This window comes from Vipera berus, assembly GCF_964194415.1.
Source record: "Vipera berus genome assembly, chromosome: 2".
Lineage (NCBI taxonomy): Eukaryota > Metazoa > Chordata > Lepidosauria > Squamata > Viperidae > Vipera > Vipera berus.
Window position 1 is genome coordinate 21,136,940 of NC_138203.1, and position 18,638 is coordinate 21,155,577.

At 39.7% G+C, this 18,638-nt stretch overlaps 1 protein-coding gene across 1 annotated transcript in view; it reads right to left on the bottom strand.

Moving 5' to 3' along the window:
• The window catches only part of TTC33 (tetratricopeptide repeat domain 33), a 42,096-nt gene that overhangs the window by 6,655 nt on the left and 16,803 nt on the right, over positions 1 to 18,638 (bottom strand). The window contains exons 3-4 of the mRNA XM_081318212.1: positions 10,913 to 10,994; positions 5,476 to 5,607 (exon numbers count right to left, since the gene is read on the bottom strand). Coding sequence (XP_081174338.1) covers positions 5,476 to 5,607; positions 10,913 to 10,994 — 214 coding nt within the window. The remainder of the gene's footprint in view (positions 1 to 5,475; positions 5,608 to 10,912; positions 10,995 to 18,638) is intronic.

Genomic DNA, 18,638 nt, shown 5'->3' on the forward strand with positions numbered 1-18,638 from the left:
TCTGCTTACTAGGGAGAAGAAAATAAAAGCTGAATAAAGCTCCTATGCACAGTTTCCCTCTGACTCTTATATACACTGTCAATTACAGCCCAAAATGCTATCAGCTTGGTTTCCATGTTTCTGATGGGTTTTCATGAGCAAAGCTATGGCTTATGAGAAAGTACACTTATGAAATATACTCAAGTAACTGGGGATATCCCATAGTACAATGGGAAGAATAGTTTTCAAGCTTGGTTCATGTATTGACTCATGGGTTACCAAAGTCCTTTTTTTTCTAATTTAGTGTATTGTGAGAACTTGGTGCAATATTTTCTTTTTTTATAAATGTAATTCTTATTGTGATTTTCTTTACAATATGGAAAGAAAAGGAAGGATTTTGAACATTTCTCCTTCCAGAAGAAAATGTAACAAATATTTTCAGATACATAACATTATGTCCTCTTTACCGTCTAGGTAATTATCAAAAATACCCTCAGCTGTTTGCTGAAACCCATGTGTTTATGAAAAATCTTTATCTTAGTCTCACTCGTTATTAATTTTTGGAATTTTAAGTATGCTTGACTTCATATTATTCATCAAAACATTTGAGAAATCTTCAAGTCTTTCACAATCTAATATGAAAACATTAATGTCAGCAAGAGTTTCTTGTTCAATATCATAAAAAAACCACAGAATTATAGAATACATTTTTGGCTAAACAATGACTGAACATTATCAACAGCTATTTCTTAATTTCTACTGAAAATGAAGCAGAAATGACAAGGTAGCTTTTAATCCAGGTATTGGAAATAGAGTTGCATTTTGCCTATTCCTGCTAGCTTGCATTTTCATCATTATGTTTTTATTGATTTTTCTCTTTTTCAGCAATTTGGCAGTTCTCATAGTTCCCTAATATCAGGGGTATCTGATCACCAGATTTCTGCTGCTCAGATACCACCAGTTTTTAAAGCTTGTTTAGCAAAAGAAAGTCTGGCTAACAAAGGCTGACTGCAAGGGATGCTATTTATCAAAATCTTTCTGACCGACAAAATCCCCCACTCTTCCTTAACAAATCACATTTTGCATAGGAATTAACATCTGCCTAATATGATGCAATAAATGTGACTTAGTTGATGCTGCTATTAGCAATGGACCCATGACCATATAAGATAGTCTAAACAACACATTCTATTTGAAAGCATAACAGAAGTTGCTTAACTAGGTGCTTATGAACTTAATACGGTGTAACTCAGGTTTCAGGACATGCTGCTAAACTTTTGTGAACTCACTGCTAAATATAATGTTGATTTTGCTGATGTTCCTATATTTATTATAGTATAATGATAATGATAAAGGGACGCAGTGGCTCAGTGGGTTAGGACGCTGAGCTTGTCGATCAGAAGGTCGGCAGTTTGGTAGGTCGAATCCCGAGTGCCGCGTAACAGAGTGAGCACCTGTTACTCGTCCCAGCTTCTGCCAACCTAGCAGTTCGAAAGTACGTAAAAATGCAAGTAGAAAAATAGGGACCACTACGGTGGGAAGGTAACAGTGTTCCGTGCGCCTTTGGCGTCTAGTCATGCCGGCCACATGACCACAGAGACGTCCTCGGACAAGCGCTGGCTCTTCGGCTTTGAAACGGAGATGAGCACCGGCCCCTAGAGTCAGAAAATGACTAGCATGCATGTGCAGGGGAACCTTTACCTTTATAATGATAATACAGCACAACATAGCAAGCCTGTAGTTCTTCCAATATTACTGGAACTTTGGACTGCCTGCTGTGATCTATCTCTCTGACCTAGATGGATGGTTGAGAAGGGACATTCTAGGCTGGAGGTAAGCCTGATTGGGCTAGTGAAGTCCTGGTAGAGGGTCAGAGGTGAAGAAGATTAAGGAAACAGCAGTTGAGCCTAAGGATTGCTACTAGACAAACAGATTCTATGAAAAATATCCTGGATATAAGAAACAGCCTAACATGGTTCTGGCTCTTATAGGCCTTCTGCTGAAGGGATCGTAAATCCTCCTGTCTGGATTACTGTAATGGGCTGCCCTTGAAGAGCATTCAGAAGGTGCAGAATGCAACTTCAAGGGTAGTAAATGGTGTTGGTTACTCAAGACATGTAACACCGCTGCTTCATGAGCTTCATTCATGGCTAGATGCAATTCAAGGTACTAGTAGTCACCTTTAAAATCCTTCCTAGCTTGGGTTCAGTTACCTTCTCCCAGTCATTTCTGCCCCTGCAATCCATGCTGGCAGGATGGGCATGCCATCAGCCAAGAAATGTCAGCTGGTGGGGACCAGGAGCTGTGCCTTTTCTGGGATAGTGCCTGCCCTCTGGAACATTCTTTCAGAGATTAGGATGCAGACTTTTTGAAAGGCCTTGAAAACCTGGTTATGTGCAAGGTCTGGGGTCCCAAGTTAGTAAATCCTGTTTCCTGGTTAATATCTATGAATTATAATATTTCTTGATGTACATATACACATACATAATTTTGTTGTTGTATTGTTGTTGTAAATTGGTTTTTAATTCATTTTGTGACTATTTGCTGCCCAGACTCACTTGTTTCAAATGGGCGGCCATACAGATTAAATGAATGAGTGAACAGATAAATGAATGCAATCTAGGCTGAGGTACTTTATACACATTTCTCTTGTGCCAGAGTTACCCGGCTGAACAGATTGTGAAACCTCTCACCCCGGTGTAGCTTTTAAACTCTAGAATGCAAAAACTACTATAGTTGTTGAACACATTTCCTCAATTCCCTACCATTATCAAAAATCCTGTCTTTCAAAGGTCACATCAATATCTAAAGTTCCTTGCCAAATACAAATACAGTGTAGATTTATTAATGCAGCAATACTAGTTACAGCCAATAAGACAGCAATTTTCATTAATGAAAAAACCCTCAACCTATTTCTTCATATTGGAATGCAAATACACTATTCACATTACCAAAAATTCAAATAACTTCTTAAAAACACACTAACAGACTCAAGGGACTCTGAACTCACACTGCTGGTTCTCGTATCCAGAGATTACATGTCTGATTATATATGAAGACTCCAGTATTCCTACTTGAAAGCATGGGAGTGACAGAAATACTCCATTGCTTTATTTCATATAAAAAAATATCTTTATTTTAAGGCTTCAGGAGAAAAAGGCATGTTTTCCAAGCAAAACCAGAACGAATCTTTTACAAAAGTTGCAATGAAACTTTTCTTAAAAGAAAAAAAGGATACCAGAAGAAAATATTCAGAGGAAACCAGTGTAAAGAAATTACAAAAAGAGGGGGGGGGAGGAGATACCATGTGAAGGATACTACTAAAGTAATTCAATATATGGTTATTAAACTGTCAGGGTGATTCAGGATATAAGTAATTAAGAATAGATGTAAGAAATCTCCTTTTATAATTAACTGAATTTTGAATTGTTCAAAGTTTGCACTGAAACGCTTAACCAAAACGTGTTTGTTTATAATTTCCTCCCAGTTCTGGTCAAAATTAATATTTAAATGCAGAAAGCATTGGTAACTCGGTGATACATTTGTGAAATACCTGATCATTTCTCCACATCAGGTAGTCAAATAGAAAAACTGTCATGAAAGAAATGAAAAGAAAATGGAAGAAATGAATGTGAGAAATCTGCCTTTGCATTTCTCGCAGGAATGTTTGCCACGAGTGAGAGGGTGTATACTTGTATTGTCAGTAAAAAAAATTAATGTCTTATGTGTTTCCTTGTACAACTGGATCATGAAGCAGAATCCTTTGCAACAGTCAGGTCTTCCAGAATGGATGCTTTGGGTAGTCCAAAAATTAAGTTGATGTAGAAGCAATTTCTGGAAGGCAGGAAGTTTGAAAATCGTAATGTTAATTTTTTTTAAAATAGCAACCATTTGGGATGGATTCAAAGTTAATAAATCCCACGATTACAACCAAATTCCTAATATAATTGGGTCACAGTCCATCTGGAATTCTCCTTGCACAATCTCTTTCACAATCAAGCTAGATAAAAAAAATGTTCTAGGAAATCCTACAAGACATGAAAATTAAAGTGAGATATCTCAGACTAACTAAAAGGGTGTTTTATCTATCACAAACATTTATCTAGTCCCTTAAATACACATTATAGATGCAAAAGGGAACAGCTAACTGTAGCTTCCATAGGTTCTTTGTATTTGAAGAATTGTATTTGATGAATTGCTTCTCAACTGATGAACAAACAAGATAACAAGGGGGAACATGAGTATCCTTCATGGTATGAAATTAATAAAGGCAAAGTCCTAGAAAAGAAGCATAGTAGTATAACCAGTAGAAAGTACAGGTAGTTCTCAACTTATGACCACAACTGAGCCCAAAATTTCTGTTGCTAAGCGAGACAGTTGTTAAGTGAGTTTTGCCCCATTTAATGAGCTTCCGTGCCACAATTGTTAAGGGAATCACTGCAGTTGTTAAGTTAGTAACATCAGGTGTTAAGTGAATTTGGCTTCCCCATTGACTTTGCTAGTTAGAAGATTGCAAAAGGTGATCATATGACCCCAAGACACTACAACCCTAAGTTGCCAAGTGTCTGAAATTTGATCACATGACCATGGGGATGCTGCAACAGCCGTAAGTGTGAAAAACGGTCATATGTCACTTTTTTCAGTGCTGCTTCAAATAATCACTAAATGAACTGTTGTAAGTTGAGGATTACCTGTATATAAAATAATTTTCCAGTAGGTGGAAGCTATAGGTAGATCTTGTTCAACAAATGCTTGATTTAGCAATTGTTGGAACTTACGACAGCTCTAGAATTCAGTATTCAATCAGTCCCACTTCTCAAGGTCAACAAAAGCAGATCCCAAATAACATTGCACGATTTCACCTCAGCACCTCTACCAACTGTATCCAACTATAGCTTCAAGCTCGGACTGAATATCAGTGATTTTATTCTACAATTAATTATTTGCAAATTGATCACAATGACCAACCACCACTCTTCCAGGATTAGAAACTCATTCCCTAACCAGGAATAGAAACTCTAAACCACACTGGAGCAGGAGACTATGCAGGAGAAATCTTATTATGTGTTCTGTTTGGTCCTGCATTCCAAAATTCAACTAGGTACTCAACCAAGCTACTTCCCAGTCAATTGGGAAAATCATAAATGCACTATGAAAACTAGCTGGTCATATCAGGTACCTGGAGAGGAGTGAGCATCAGTCTTTCCTCTCTGTAGAAAGCAGTGGCATAGAAAGCTCCAGATATTAAACTGCTGGCAATATACCCACTTCCAGAACACATTTCACCTGGTTGAAGATAAAAACCAGACCTGTTGTATCCTATGTAAGTCAGGTCCACAATGACCTGGAACAAACCCATGACTGTCATTGTGCCTATGAAATAATTAATTACCCCTTATTCTTTACAGCAAGTTGTGTAACTTCCTGAAGCAATGGTTTTTGCACATGTGTGTAATGGCTGTCAGAAGTACTACCAAATTCTCTGTTCAACCTTACCAATGTGATTTCTCCTAATCCAAGCTGGGCCCGCCCCAGCGTTTGCCATGCTTCCCAAGAATGGGGATCTCTCTGGACAGCCATCTCTGCTGTCTGCACTGCAGGAAACATTTCATGCAGAGACATCAGAACCTAAATAGAAAGAGTGGGGGAAAAGAGAAAGACTTAAACCAGCTCCAGACATTGTTTTTCTTCTTTTATTTATTCCAGTTTAAGGACTGCACAACAATTTTGGATAAGTTACAAATAAAAAAATGGGGGAAACATATGAAGAAGAAAATGGCCAACCAGAAGAATATATTCTGTATAACACTGGAGAGATTAATAACAGGATGACCAAAAATTAAAAAGTTAAGAGACAGCGAGAAAAATTAGAGGAGACCCTGAGAATATTTTAAGATTAATAAAATTAAAAACTGTCAATTTAAATCTGAATTTTAAAATATATGTAATAGCAATAACACTTAGACTTATATAGTGTGCCATAGTGCTTTATATCAGGGCTTTTCAACCAGTGGTATGGGTACCACCTGTGGTACATTGGCACCTGGCAGGTGGTACGTGACCATCCTAGAAAAGTGGTAGTGGGGGGAGGGGAATGAACTGAACTGGTGGCAGCACCACACAAGCCTGAGCGAGAGATGGCTGGAGCTGCAGGGCTGTCGGGGCTCAGCGGAAGCGCCAGGATCAGCGCTTCTTCGGGGCTGTCAGGGCTCAGCGGAAGTGCCAGGATCAGCGCCAGGCTCCAGCTGGAGCTCCGCGCTGATCCTGGTGCTTCTGAGCCCAGAAGAAGCGCTGATCAGCTGGAATGTTGCAGCATCTCCAGGGTCTTGTGATTTACATTCAGATGCTTGGCAACTGATTCATTATTTATGACGATCACAGTGTCCCAGGGTCATGTGAAGTGACCAAAACCTACTGCAACCACCCAGCAGACGGGGGGAATAAAACCAAACATACCCCCACCCCACCCCCACTGCCAATCCTCCACAGGAATGCTCACAATAATGAAAACCTCGGACAGGAGGAAGACCGCCGCCGGACGGGCAGGCAGGGGTCTTGCTCAGCTGTGGCTTGGGGGGCACTTTTTTCAGTGCCATTGTAACTTCAAACAGTCACTAAGCAAACTGTTGTAAGTCAAGGACTACGTGTACTTCATCACTTTTTCCTATATTTTTTTTGGTCAAGTTTTTGACATCTTGCTAGGCGACTGGTGGTACTCGTATGTTGCCATATCCTAAAAGTGGTACAATGGGTGAAAAGGTTGAAAAGCCCTGCTTTATAGCACTCTCTGAGCAGTTTACAATGTCAATGTATTGGCCCCAACAATCTGGATCCTCATTTTACCAACCTCAGAAGGATGGAAGGCTGAGTCAACCATGAGGCAGTCAGGATGGAACTCCAGGCTATGGGCAGAGTTAGCCTGCAATACTACATTCTAACCACTACACCACCATGGCTCCTGATGCTTCACCTTTTTTGCCTCTGTAACTCCTAAGCCAGGGGTAGGCAACCTCGGCTCTTTTATGACTCATGGACTTCAACTCCCAGAATTCCTGAGTCAGCAAGAATTCTGGGAGTTGAAGTCCATGAGTCATAAAAGAGCCGAGGTTGCCTACCCCTGACCTAAGCTAATGAAGCAGCCCCATTTTCCTGATACTAAAATTGACTACATTGATTGAAGTTATGACAATGCTCAACATGTGATACTTACAACTGGCCCTCAACGTTCCATTTGTCCCAGTGCCCAACAGTCAGCTGATTGCAAACTGGGCACTGGGCAACTGGCTTGCACTTATAACAGTTGCAACATCCCACAGTCGCATGATTGCCATTTGTGACCTTCTTTGCCGGCTTCCCACAAGCAAAGTTCAGGGGGAAGCCAACAGGAAAGGTCACAAATTGATCTGATCAATTGCTTTCACACCCATAGCTTTTTACACACAAAACCCATCTGCTGTGGCTGCCTGCGCAGCCTCTCACACCCAGCAGCAGCCACCCCCATCCCTGCTGTGCTCGTGTTGTGCCAGCCATTCACATACCTTCTTCCACTCTGCAACAGCCATTTTTATCTGCCCATTGATTTGCTTGTGAGCCCTGGGCCTCGTGACTTCTTGCTGCCTTCCCCGTAGATTTTGCTTATTGCAAGCTGGCAGGAAGTTGTAAGGAGGTCCCTGCTTAACAATTCATGATCCTTGCTTAATAACGGCAACAAGAAGTGCCAGGACTGCTGTCATTAAAAAATGCAGTCATGTGACATCATACTTTATGACTGCATTGCTTAGCGATGGAAATTCTGGTCCCAACTGCCCTCATTATCCTAGAACTGCCTTTAGTGTCATTGCTGAGAAACCCATGCAACTAGATGCTGCCTAGGTTGGAGAGTGCAATTCTACTGAATCCTGCTTTAAAATGTATGAAGCAAAACTATACTAACTGCTTTCTATTTAAAAACTGAATTTGTGTATTTTTGTAGTCAAGAAATGTATAAGTATTGTGCAGTCACTTGTTACAGTATCACAGACAGTACAACAATTCAACTATTATTCTAGGCATTTCATACCTGGCTCTAGAAACACCATTTTTTAGTTTCATTAAAATAGCCAACAAAGCTTAGCTAAATGACTCTAAATGTGTATCAATCTTTGAACTGTATAATATGCTCAGCTTTCAAATTATGACTGTTAGCACCTGGCTGGATCCATTTCCAACTTACTCAAAAGGATATTGATCCACCAGCAGCCAGCATGTTTTAGTTCTATTTTTTTTTTAAAGGAAGAAGAAAGAAGAAGGAAGAAGAATCGGATGCATAGTCTCTGGCACATAAACTTCGTTCTGTTTGTTCTCATCTCATCCAAAAACCAAGTAGAAATATCTGGACACATGCAAAGCATGTGGCTTGGCAGATCTAATCTCTCCTGAGTCATTAATGTGTATTAATTCTTCTCACGTGACATTGGGAAATGGGAACAAATGGGAACAATTACAGGCTGCTGCTGCTGGTTGTAAAAATACAATGGGGGAAGCTCCTTCCAGTCCTTGTTTGTACATCATCCAGGTCAGAACAATAAATTCAAATTGCCCTCCTATGCATTGTGCCCACAATGGAAATTACGAACAGCATCTGTAATAATAAACCCTCTTCTGGTCCTTCACCTTTGTTGCAGGTTGCTTGCTCCATGACACAGATGCTACTATTGACACACAGTGTTTTATGTAATCTTTCACACAACAGCTGGTGGATTTAAGGTTGCCCACTGAGAAATAACTCACTTAGTTCACTATTTGACTTTAAAGCAGTGCTGTACTAAGATTATAGCCCAGGATGAAGAAAAGAGTCATCTCAGAGATATGCAAATATATACATGTATTATTAAAAACTCCCTAACATTATGGCCAACTTAGAGCTTCTATGAGTCATTTAGAGAGCACTTATCAAGGCAGGGAAAATCCAAGAGCCTTTTTTAATTTTTACAAAAATATCACACAAATCAGGCATGGTGTGGTTAGAAAGATAGAACAGTCACGTAGAACGCACAGCAAGCCTCTTTGGACTGCAGCCATAACATCATAATTTAAATGCAGACTGGCTTTTGATGTTCCAAAGTAACAACATGGAACAAACACAAAATCACCTTCCGATATCGCATTCAAAAGGCTAGTAACGGGAAAGAGGGTGATATATAAATATTTGCATATCCTCCTCGTTCTCAAAAGTTCTTTTGCAAATTGCATGAGTGGCATGTCCTTTACAGATAGTCCTTGACTTTCAATCACAACTGAGCCCAATGTTTCCACTGCTAGGCATGGCAGTTAAGTGAGTCACAACCCATTTTACCACCACTTTTTGCCACCACTTTTAAATGAATCGTGCGATCGTTAGATAAATCTGGCTTCCCTCGTTGACTCTGCTTGTCCGAAGCCAGCTAGGAAGGTCGCAAATCACATGACCCCGAGGACAGTGCAATTGTCATAAATTTATGCCAGTCGACGCATGCCTAAATTTTGATTGCATGAGCATTGGGATGCTGCTATGGTTGTGTGAAAACCGGTCATAAGTCACTTTGGTCAGAGCCACTGTAACTTCCAACGGTTACTGAATGAATGGTCGTAAATCAAAGACTATCTGTATCGCAGAAAAAAAGGAATATTTTCCATTTTCAGGAGGCTGGATTGCAGCAGTGATTCAGTATGGTGCTGGTTTCTCCTTCCTACATCAGCTCTTTTGAAGGGTCCCATCAAGAACCTTTTCATGAACTACAGAGAACAGATGCTTTAAAGTGTCTATGAGGATTCTCACTCATCTAGTCATGGTTGTCCCAAAGGTGCTTTTTCAGGAGACAATTGGATTTTGCTTTTCCTTGAAGACATTCAGCTTCTCATCCAAGAAGCTTCTTCAGTTCTTCAGAAGCTTCTTGGATGACAAGCGAAATACCTTCAAGGAAAACAAAGAAAGTCCAATTGCCTCTTGAAAAAGCACCTTTGGAAGATGCCTCAAAACAAATCACCTTCCCACTGTTTTCCTTTAGAAGTAGTATGCAGCTCATTCATACCTGGATCCAATGCTATGGATAGGAAGAAAAGGCTGAACTGAGCTAAGACCAGATGTTTTGGCAGTAGTTTCTTCCAGCTTGGTACTTTCTACAGGTTATACTATGTAGTATTTTCCAGAACTTTGCCTTTACTAATTTCAAGCCATGAAGGATACTCATGTTCCCCCTTGTTATCTTGTTTCTCCATCGGTTGGGAAGCAATTATTTCCATACTTGGAGCCTTCTGCTAATCTATACACATGCTTGTACTGTCTCTGATCAATATTTGAAATAAAATCAATTTAACCTTGTGGCTCTTGCTCTTGGCTCATATGGATCAAAGAGGCCGATGACATGTTGTAACCTGCTGGCTTTGGAACTAATAAACAATTGTTTAGATCTTCCGCAGTTGGTACTTTATGGGTGAGTTTTCCAGTATAGCAGCAATATTTATTTACCGGTATTTATGTCTACTTCCCATTCATTGTGGGAAATTATATGGGCAGATGGCTATGTAAGATGAAGTCCCAGACATTTAAAAGACAGAGGGTTGGGATTTAGTGATCCAACAACTAGGCTTTTCCTTACAAAGCTGTGAAGGTAATACCTTCTAAGTCTGTATCTATATATTTTGAGTGAACTATCCATAGCTGTAAATAGTTTCAGCTTGCCATTTAAGCATATAGTTAGCAGAAAATCTAAATTTGTCTCTGCTGAATGTGTTTAGGACATTCACTTGGAAGATGGGTTAGAAGAAAGACAAGAGTGGAAAACTTCAGAACAATATCAAATAGTAAGAGTATATTTTTGTTTCAGACTAGAATTATTACTGATTTTAGTGGAAAAGATAAAAAAGACACCAAGTTGCATTTGCTACTATTGCAAAGAAATGTTCCAAGTATTACCTGTGATTTCATCTCATACAGAGTGGCATCTTCAGGGGTTAACTGAAGTGCTTCATCCCATTTGTGAATAGCTTCCGGGTACCTGCAAGTTGTTAAGAAGTAATTTATTCTTAATAAATGTATATTTTAAAGGTTGGCACCTTGATCATTGTGCCAAATGAGTTTTTAACTGTGATATATTTGTGGAGAGATCTCCTCAAACAGTGTTTTTCAACCTTGGCAACATTAAGATGCCTGGATTTCAACTTTGAGAATTCTCCAGCCAGCCCTGATGGCTAGAGAATTCTGGGAGTTGAAGTCCAGACATCTTAAAGTTACTAAGGTTGAGGAACACTGTCCTAAAGACTACACGTTTGCTGCATAAATTCATTAATAGGTGTTCTTTCTCCACTCCCAAACCTATCACAGAAATCTAAACCAACGCTTGCTCTGGTGCTGAAATATGATCAGATGTTTTTGCAGTATGGCCTGAGGATCTGAAGCCTTAGATGCATATTAGATGTATGATCTATATCATGCACGTGTACAGCCATTCTATGAGCTGTACTTTTGCTTATCCCAAAGCTTTAGTTTTTCCTAACTTGCAAAAAAAAAAACACAAAGAAATAATCATTTAACATGCAGTTAATCTGAACCTAAGCATTACATGTTCAGAACTATATGCGTGCACCTGTATTATATCTGTCATAAAGAGAAGAGTCCTGAGCAATGAATAGCTCTGAATTCCCTACCCAAAAGGTACAATAACTGGTTGGTAGGATCGGCACGTGGGAAAATATGTTGTCCAAGAAAATAATAATTCAACTAAATTCCCTAGCTTCAAGCCATAACATTAAACAGAAGACTGTTTGATGACTTGGCATTCTTCAAAATTTGGCAACCAGCATGTTTCTGTAATACTGTAATACCTTTACATTTTGAAAGCATTCCTCACATGTGGCTGCAGCTATTGTGTCAATCAAATTAATTTATAGTATCATCTTAACATTCTGAGAACATCATTTATTTTAAAAGAAACATGGCTAATAACACACTTTAATAATAATAGTGTCTTTTAAAATGGGTTTCCTGTGTTTTTTTTAAAAAAAGTTTATTTTAATAAGCACTATAACTTTTATATTGTTAACTATCTGCTTATCTTACATGAGCTGTTAAATACATAAATGTGATCTCAGTCATTTTTTAAAACACAAATACATACTACCCACGAGAAATATTGTACTGCATTTGTTGTAATATCCTACAGTCATTAACTTCAAGGTTGACTCAGCCTTCCATCCTTCCGAGGTAGGTAAAATGAGGACCCAGATTGTTGGGGGCAATTAAGCTGACTTTGTAATAATGCCGCTGGGGGGGGGGGCGAAAGCCCTAATAAGCAGGCATATACATAGAATGAAGGCTATTGCTAAGCACATTTGATTTGTGCTTAGATTGTAAGCCGCCCTGAGTCTTCGGAGAAGTGTGGGATATCAATGGGATTGAAATAAAAATAAAAATAAACTTTAAAATAAATAAATAAATTAGTGTAGATAATATTTTATCTTTCATTCAAAGCAGGGGTCTTCAAACTTGGCCCTTTTATGACTTGTGGACTTCAACTCCCAGAATTCCTCAGCCAGGGTCCCTGGCTGAGGAATCTGGGAGTTGAAGTCCACAAGTCATAAAAGGGCCAAGTTTGAAGATCCCTGATTCAAAGTATCTGAGGGGCCAAAAAAAAAAAGAGAAGCAAGCGATGTATTAAAAGCTCAAATGGCTGGAAAAAGCAACAACACATTTCTTTGGAGTTAAAGTAACAGTTAAACTTTCTGGAGTTTATACTGTCAGCAAAACAAAGAAAGTAGGACCATCTTCCCTGGAGAGAAAAACATATTTCTCCATGTGCAAAATATGAATTGCTCGATGAGCCAATTTTTAAAAATTATCAGTGGGAAAACATTCATGCAAGAATTATCTTTAGCATGTTGATCCGAGGGCGACGCCAACAGAAGATCATAAGCTTTCCCCAGTTGTCATCCTCAAATGAGTTGGAACTGGAAATTGCCAGAATTCTTATCCAGCATGGGTGCTGCTCTCCCATAAATATGGAGGGTGCCAAACTGAGGTAAACTGATCTAGATCCTTAAAAATCCAGAAGCAAAGCTCAATCAGTGCAAAGAGAAAGCATAAAATGCTTCCTGCTTTTTGCACCCTCTTTAATTTCCTTCCTCCGTTCTCATAATCCTTACTGAGGCAGCCCAGCCTAAGTTGTGGACACAAAGACACGGTCTTCAGGCTGCCAGAACATGTAGGAGTTCCGGCTGATACTGTGTTGCTGCGTGTAATGCTGGGAAATCGTAGTTTGTTCTCAGTCCTTCTGTACATTTTTCATCTGGGTGTTTTGCATTTATGCACTCCAGCAAAGCACCCAAATGGGTGAAGGATCTCTGATGTACATTAAGGTAGGGCACTTAATTTAAAACAGATGCTAGACACTTGGATTATCTTGTGTGATTTGAGCCAAGTGTTAGTCACAATTATTACAAAGCAAATAGTCCTCTTTTCTATTACTCATCAAGCTGAACAGCAGGTCCTTTAACTCGAAAGCGACCATTTATGGAACTTCAAGGACCAGATTAGAACAAATCTTCCTACAGAATGTCTACCTATGTGGTTAGGAGTTGACATTATGAAGCTATGTAATCATTACCATTTATGGAAATAGCCTGCTTATCTTAAATATGGACTGGATTGAGACTGCTGCTTTGCTGGTAACATCAAGGGAAGCGAGGCTTAAATCCTTCAACTTGTTTTGTAAGAAAGCAACATGAGCATGGTATAGAAAGCACATGAATTGGCTTTTTCCTTACATAAAAAAGCAGAAAAGAATAAAATTTCCTTGTGAATAAGATACAATTACCACCTTTACTAACAAACTAGTCTAGAAAATTAGATGTCTAAAAAGGCTTTAGAAGCCAGTTTAATTTTAAAACTTCAAATGTGAACAGTGTGTTCATTAAAAATCTGAATGGATAAAGAAGTACTGGATGTGAACAAAGATCAAAATTAGTAGGAAGAAAGTTATGCTACTTCCACCAAAAAGATAGGACTTGCTGTTTCCATATTATCTGCCAATTAGAGTAATGGTTTAATTTTTTTTCTTATTGTTCTGGTCTGGTTGTCTTTCACATTAATCTGTCTGCCTTCTTGCAACCTGTATCTATTGTTTGCTCATACTGAATAAGTGCCCTGTGCTTTGTTCTTGATTTAATTCGTTCCATACACACATCCACACCCATATAAAAACTTTAATCGCAGGCACCATTTAAAAGACTGCAAATGGCCATTTTCTAAGCCATGTAATTTTACACAAAAATTTTACATTTCTATCTAAAATTTCTATGTAAAATTACAAGGCTTAGAAAATGGCTATTTCAGTCTTTTAAATCAGAATTTTACATTTCTATGTACAATTAATGTCCTCTGAGAGTCTAGCTGAGCTGGGCATTTCGTGATCAGATCTTTGCAAATGCCACTACTCAGCTATTAGGTTGGTGAAGCCAAAGGTGGTCTCCCTTTTGGGGGTGATAATGGCAAACAGCTAATTGCAAGCTTCTTCTTCACCATCTCAGGAGTATGATTGAATTCTCCCCAGCGTTCAATGTCTGAAGGGCTGATGTATTTGAGTATTGCCATCAAGGCCCAGTAGGAGTCTACGCTGGTGGTTCTGCGGGAGAACCAACCAGCATCCTACAGCCTAGACAAGATGCCTAGAGGAGCATAGCCATCTTGCCTTTCTTTAACCTTATGTCTGGCAGGTGACAGCAGTAGACATCTTACCTCCCTTAAGTCACCATGGAACTTGTGGATCCCAGAGCAGTTGCAAGAGGCACTTGGCTTGCCATTTTGCCCTGGCACTGCGGGTTTTGATCTCGCTTCCTGACCTTTCAGGCAATTTGCAATGGATTTCCAGACTGTAATCTTCTGTTCAGTCTGGGCTGGAGGTTGATTTTTAGTAGGGTTTTGACAGTGGAATTTAGAGTTTTTCCTTCCCCACACCCCAGTTGGAAGATGGAATTGGGCTTATGCTTATGCCTGGGTGCTGTTTCAGCTCTGTCTTACCTGGCATAAGTGGGGAGATTATTTGAAGTACTGTAATGCACTCTACATAGGGCTGTTCTTGAAGAGTATTCTGAAGTTTCAACTGGTGCAAAGTACAGCTGGACAGGTAGTAAAGGATGCGTCTTATTCAGCACATGTAATAACAACTACTTTGTGAGCTGCATGATACTTCTGGGCACAATTCAAGTTGGTTGTCACCTTTAAAATCCTTCATGGTTTGAGAACAGTTATTCAAAGAACTGACTTTCCTCAGTTATCTAGTTTGGCAGGAAGGGCATGTTCTGGGTTTCATTAGTATGCCTTTTCTGCTCTAGCATCTATCCTATGAAACATTCTCTATCTGGAGATGAGGATGCTAGTCTCGTGTAGGCCCTGAAAACCTGGTTGTGTGGCTCAGCCTGGGGCCCACACTGCATAAAGAGTGCCACCACCTGGTTGTGCTAGCAGCCATTACTGTGTATCTTCATTTTTAGATGTCTAATGGGAATTGTTTTTAATTCATTTTAAGATTGTCACTGCCCAGACTCACTTGCTGAGATAGGTAGCATACAAATCAAATGAATGAATAAATATATATTTGAATAAAACTTAAAACTCAGATGACCAATTACATTACTACTGATATTTAAATTTCCATAACACTTCCATAATAAATTTTGAAGCAGTCTCTCAGCTGCCATAAATTATCTTCCTGAGTTATAAAAGCAGAAACTTCCCAAAAATGTATATATTTGGGTATTCTTTTATAGCTCCAAGGCAACTGAGTATTTTTTCTCAGATAAAGTTTGCAGAATGTTTGCGACATTTTTCCTTAAGTTAAAATATGCATTCCTAATCTTTCTTTTTTTACATGCTTGTGTAAACTGAAGAAAAAAAGGTATCTTTAGAGATTGCATTTAGGATGTCTGAATTTTATGAGATTATAAATATGTGTGAGTGACCTATTTAGCCCACATTTAAAGAATCAGCCATTTCAAACACTTTAGAAGAAGAGGCCACACAGACACACTATTTCACAAACAAAGCAGTGCAGTAAAAATGCCATGAACACATTACAATAGTATTTTATATATATATATATATATATATATATATATATATATATATATATATATATATATATATATATATATATATATATATATATATATATATATATATATATATATATATATATATATATATATATATATATATATATATATATATATATATATATATATATATTCCTTGATAAGATTAAAAATACGAATCCCAGGCATGTTAAAATTAACAAACAAATGAACACTGGGATAGAATTAAAAACTAAAACAGTTTTTATTGCTGAAAAATCAAGCTTTCGTTGGCCAACTGCCAACGTCATCAGGATGGAGATGCTGGGGTGGGGAGATTCCGTTTGTACTGTTGGTGTCTGCACTCTGCTCATGGAGCATGCTCAGATCTGTTTGTTGAGGTCTGCCGTATTTCTTTGAGTTGTCGCGCATCCGTTTTTGGGATGTATTTGTCTCTGGGTATCTGTTGTTAAAAGTGAATTGTTTATAGCTCCATGTGTTGTAGCCATAACCCTGGTCATTGTCCGTGTTCTCATGCCAGGGATCTTAAATGGTTGTTGCTCTTCTTCCTTGTGTTCGACATTGCAGAGTGGTTGTGTGCTGGTGCAACCTTGGATTTGATGCAATGAGATAATTTGTGAATTCTTGCGCTGTTTGTCTTCATGTCGCGCACGTCGTTGCTCTTCCCAATTTTTTAGTGCCTGGTATGCAGGGGGGAGGTCTATATGCCGGTTGATGGAGGAATGGTTTGAAAACCAGGCTTCCTTAAACAGGCGGCCGCCTTTAGTGTTGTCACTGGCAATAGCCTCAGTCCCTGCTAGATTAAAGGCATGGTTATGTGTAGCCATGTGCGTCCACACCTGTGAACGTTGTTCTTGTCTTCTAATAGCAAGCTTGTGTTCATGCACCCTAGTCCTCAGTCGTTTTGCTGTCTCCCCAATGTAATTGCAATTGCAATTCTGGCATGATATCTTGTATACGACCGAGGCTTTTTCTTCATTGGGGAGTGGATCTTTAGGGCGCATGACGCAAGCTCGTAAGGTCCGATCAGGTCTGTGGGCAACACCGACTTTGTGAGGGGTTAGTATGCGCGCTGTGGCCTCGGATACACCGTGGATATAAGGCAGTGTTATCCGTGATGTTAAGGCGTTGTTACATTCATGGCGGGTAGGTTCACTTGGCCTGCTGTATTGTCTGATGAAGTTAGACGGGTACCCGTTGTTTTTGCAGACACGATAAAGGTGGCGTCTTTCTTCCCTTTTTGCCTTATTCGTGCTGCAATGCGTATCTATACGTCTAAAGAGGGTTCTGATACAGCTGGCCTTATGGGTTGTGGGGTGATTACTTTCGTAATGAAGTATCCTGTCCGTATGGGTGGATTTACGGTAGACCGATGTGTGTAACGAGCCATCAGGTTGACGCCTAACTAACACATCTAAGAAGGGCAAAGCCCCATTGGTCTCTTCTTCTGCGGTGAAGCGGATATCAGGATAGATGGAATTGAGCTTCCTCATCAGCCTGTCCTTGTCCTGCTTTTTGACAATCACAAAGGTGTCATCCACGTATCTCACCCAAAACTTGGGCCGACATGTGGACATCACGCGGGTCTCTAGCTGTTGCAGGACTGCTTCTGCAATGACACCCGAGATGGGGGACCCCATAGGGGTGCCCTTCACCTGTTCATAAATGGTGCCTTGAAATGTAAAAAACGTTTTCAGGCATAGGGACGTAAGCTGAAGCAGATCTTCGTTGTTAAGTGAATCTTGATGTTGCCCCACTCCCTGCTGTTGCAAGCAGTCCCCAATTACAGCAAGTGCTAAGTTTTGTGGAATTGAGGTGAATAGGGAGGTGACATCATAGGAAATCATGATCTCCCCCTCCTCTATGCTGACGGATCTAATTTTCTCTAAAAATTCACTAGAGGAGTTCACAGTGGTGTCATTGTTCATTACTAGATATCTTAATCTGCCATATAGCCATTTGGCCAGCCCTGAGGTTGGAGTTCCCCTAAAAGACACAATGGGTCTTAGGGGAGCTCCTTCCTTATGGATCTTGGGGAGTCCATAAAATCTGGCAGTGGGCGCATCTTTGGGGCGCATAGTTCTTAAAGCCTCCTCCCCAATTTTCCCTTGCCGTTTTAATCTATCCAGTACCTTGGAAATTTGGTTCTTGAGGGTTGTCATGGGGTCTTTTTTGACAGTCCGGTAAGCACTAGTGTCATTGAGCAGTGTGAGGGCTTTGTGGATGTAGTCAGGTCGGTCCATTACAACAGTTGCTCTGCCTTTGTCAGCTGGGAGGATGACGATGGATGTGTCCTCTTGTAATTGCTTTAGGGCTTCTCTTTCAGTAACTGATAATGTTTGGCAGCGTCTATGAGTCATAAGTAGGCTTGTGATGCGGTGCCTGATAGAGTCCTTGGTCACTTCATTAATGTTCACTTGTTGGATGGCTGATTCAAAGGCTGCCACAAAGTCCACAGGGCGCGCATCCATTAGGTTGTAACCTGCATCACGTTGTAACAGTTCAAGTTGTTTGTAAGAAAGCGTCTTGGATGATAAATTGTGTACCAAATCATT